The 3,599-nt window shown below is 43.3% G+C and overlaps 1 protein-coding gene across 1 annotated transcript; it reads right to left on the bottom strand.

The window, feature by feature from the left end:
- Window positions 1-1,218: 1,218 nt before the first annotated feature.
- On the bottom strand, window positions 1,219-2,070 carry LOC112735598 (uncharacterized). The gene has a single exon (XM_025785126.1). The coding sequence runs from the start codon at window positions 2,068-2,070 to the stop codon at window positions 1,219-1,221; it is 852 nt and encodes a 283-aa protein (XP_025640911.1).
- Between the last annotated feature and the right edge of the window lie 1,529 nt (window positions 2,071-3,599).

Here is a 3,599-nt window from a genome sequence, read left to right as displayed (position 1 = left end):
AGTCATCCGCAAAATGGAGATGAGAGATGGCAGGAGCAGTAGGAGCAATTCTGACACCAGAGATTCTACCCTCTTCTTTAGCCTTGTCCATAAGGACAGTAAAAACCTCAGCTGCTATGATAAACAGGTATGGCGAAAGGGGGTCTCCCTGCCTAAGTCCTCTCTGTGGCACAAACTTTCTTGACAGAATACCATTGATCTTGATTTTATAAGAGACCTGCGAGACACACATTATAATCATCCTGACCCAGTGCAAATTAAGCCCAAAAGCTCTCAGAGTAGCCTCTAGGAAAGGCCATTCAACCCTGTCATAGGCTTTGTTCATATCAATCTTAACAGCTAAGTTCCTGGAAGCATGCTGCCCTTTTTTGTTTAAAGCATGAAACATTTCCTGCACTATTACCATGTTATCCTGGATGAGGCGTCCCCCCACAAAAGCACTCTGGATAGGTGAAACAATCATATCTATTATCCTTCTAAGCCTAATAACCAACACCTTAGAAATGATCTTATATATAAAATTGCAACAGCTAATCGGTCGAAGCTGATTAAGCGTTTCCGGGTAGTTAGCCTTAGGAACCAAAACAATAATAGTGTCACCGATGCTACTTGGTAGGACCCCTTCCTGAAAGAAATGCTTAACAACAGCACAAACCTCTTTCTCAATAATTGGCCAATGCTTTTGGAAAAAAAGGCCATTTAATCCATCTGGGCCAGGCGCCTTAAGACTTCCAAGGCTGAACGTAGCTTCTTTGATTTTCTGATCAGAAAGGTCTTCCATTAGCTCTCGATTCATGCCTTCAGTGACTCTAATAGGGATTTTGCTAATGCATTCAGACATAACAAGATTATCAGAGGCTTTAAAGAGATTCTGAAAATGAAGAACAGCCAACTTAAGTATCTCATTCTCCCCACACACCCATTCTCCACTAGTATCCTTTAGCCTCTCAATTCTATTCCTGTCCCTACGTTGAATGGTAGAAGCATGGAAAAAGGCAGTATTCTTGTCGCCAAACTTCAGCCATTTTACTCTAGATCTCTGCCCCCAATACTTTTCCTCCTGTTTCCACAGTGCAGTAATATCCATTTTTAATTTATTAATTTCCTGCTGCGAGTATCGGAATAATCTCTTTCCTCTGCTAGCTTAAGGCTATGCATTAGCTTCTGAATTTCAACATCTGCCCTCTTAAAGTTAACCCTGCTCCATTTGACCAATTCTTATTTACAACTATTCATCCTTCGAGTTAAATTGGTCCAATGATCAACTGTAGTATTACAGACACTGTTCCATCCTCTCTTTATGATATTACCACAATCAGCATGATCAGTCCAAAAAGCCTCAAATTTAAAGCATCCACTCCTTTTTCCCCTGGGTTTGACATTGAGAACTAAAGGCGTATGATCAGAAAAAACAGCTGGTAAGGCAGAAAGGGTGGCATGTTGGAAAGCTTTCCTCCACTCCCAATTAGCAAGCACTCTATCTATCCTTTCTTTAGTAACAAAACCATTCCTAGGGTTACTAAACCATGTATATTTTGTCCCTTGTAACTCCAAGTCCATGAGAGCATTCTTATCTACAAAACGCCTAAAAGTATCAATCTGACTAGTCGGCTTTGGATGCAGACCCACTTTCTCATGCTGTGAAATTACATCATTGAAGTCCCCAATAAAAGCCCTTGGTACATGCAGATTATTATTTACATAAGTTAACTCATTCCATAACTCCTTTCTTCTCATATAATTGGGATGGCCATAAACAAAAATCCCTTCCCAATCTATATCATTAGTAACGCTTATCCGAGCTTTAATAAAGCTATCACACCAGGCATAAACATTAACACTTAGATTATTTTTCCAAAACAGACACAGCCCCCCGGACAACCCCCGGGATTCAACACAAAACATATTATCAAAACCCAAAGTTCTTTTAAGCCTAACACAGCTAAGATTGCTAGCTTTAGTCTCCATAAGAAACAAAACAGACGGCCTAAGATATTTACAAATACTCCTTAGTTCAGACACTGCCGATGGGGCCGCCATTCCACGACAGTTCCAGCTGACAACGATCATGGCTGTTGGTGGGGCATGATAAGGCTCGCCTCCTCAGCCATAACGAGTCCAGCAACATGTTTGAGCTTCTTACCTGATTTTTCCAAACCTTGCTGTGCACCATCCTCCAAGGAGTCCACATAGACAGCTAGGCTGCTTGCATCCCTAAATCTTTTAGAGTTCAGATTTAACCCCACATCAAAAGCCAGCTCCAACCCACGTTGACTCACGTCCTTCTGCTCCGACGCAGCAGCAGTCGCCTCCTCCGTGTCCTGGTGTTCCTCCGGTAATTCAACATAATACTTCTCCCCATTATCCATTCGCTGAATGATGGTTCTACCAGCTGCAATGACAATTCTCTTCATTTTCGGTTTCTCCCTATAGCTCCACAACTGGGTTGCACCATGCCTAACAATTTGCGCCCCCTTTTCTGGTTGCTCATTGATTATCATATCGCTATGCTGCTCAGGTTGGGCCTCTTTTTTACCAAAAAACTTCTGCAATTCTTCCGCGATTGTTAGCTTTACAGGACTCCCCCAAGCAACACCCTCCACTTGATGGTGCTGAAACCAATCCTCTATCTGCTTGAGCTCATTCACACATGTCTCATTTAGCCTTGCATTGTTATGAAAAGGTTGCCGCCCCTCGCTCTTCCCAACCTCAAGATGCTCCTGACACGGCTTATGAATATTTTGAGAATTACAAGGTCCAGAGGCCTCCTGCTCCACAGACAAAGTGGCATTGGGTCTAAATGCGGAACTAACTTCGCCTATCTCATGAAACTTGTCGCTGCCTTTCTTGATGTCAGTGTTAGTGTTTACCGACTTGTGTCCCCTTCCCAAAGCTTCCCTATCTGAAACCGCTTGTTCAATCAGCAGATTTCCTGAGACATCCTCACCATGCTTTCTAGATCCCTGGCTTTCCCTTCCTAATGCCGACTTCTGATCAGAATTTACTTCAAGATTTCTCAGAACCCCTGATCGTAATCCCCTGCTCATACTACGCGCTGCTGCCAAATGCTCCTCCATGTGCTCCATTCTAGCACGCTCTTCCTGCCATTCCTGCCTAGCCTCAGTCCCCTCCCTATACATTTCCTTCTCATCCTCCGCTTTTCCCCTAGCTGAGATGGCCCTGGCTCGATTAACTCCTAAACCAAGCACATACCTCGGTTTCATGTGGTCCCAGCTAGCCATTGCCATAGGGTTTCTGCATTCCTTCTTGGTATGGCCTAGGATACCACAATTCAGACAATAACTATCCTGGATCCTCTCATACTTGAAGTCCACCCAAAGAGTTTGATGTTCCTGCGCCGCTAACCAAAACCCAGTTGGCAGAGGTTTAGTGATATTCATTGTTACCCTCACCCTCAAGAATGTTCTCTGCAGTGTATCATTCAATCTAGGATTTTCTGCCTCCATTACAGTGCCGATTTTTCTACCAATAGTTTCTGCTGTTTTCCTTGTTATATAACTGAGTGGAAGTCCATGTATTTGTACCCATAACTCCATATACCTGTGGTCCACTTCATAAACTGATTCACGCCCGTTCCA

The sequence above is a fragment of the Arachis hypogaea genome, chromosome 3 (assembly GCF_003086295.3).
Source record: "Arachis hypogaea cultivar Tifrunner chromosome 3, arahy.Tifrunner.gnm2.J5K5, whole genome shotgun sequence".
Classification (NCBI taxonomy): domain Eukaryota; kingdom Viridiplantae; phylum Streptophyta; class Magnoliopsida; order Fabales; family Fabaceae; genus Arachis; species Arachis hypogaea.
The sequence above is the reverse complement of the archived record's forward strand: the minus strand, read 5'-3'. Positions and strand labels throughout refer to the sequence as shown.

Excerpts from the sequence above, each read along its gene's own strand:
- LOC112735598 (XM_025785126.1), bottom strand. The coding sequence starts at position 2,070 with ATGATCGTTGTCAGCTGGAACTGTCGTGGAATGGCGGCCCCATCGGCA.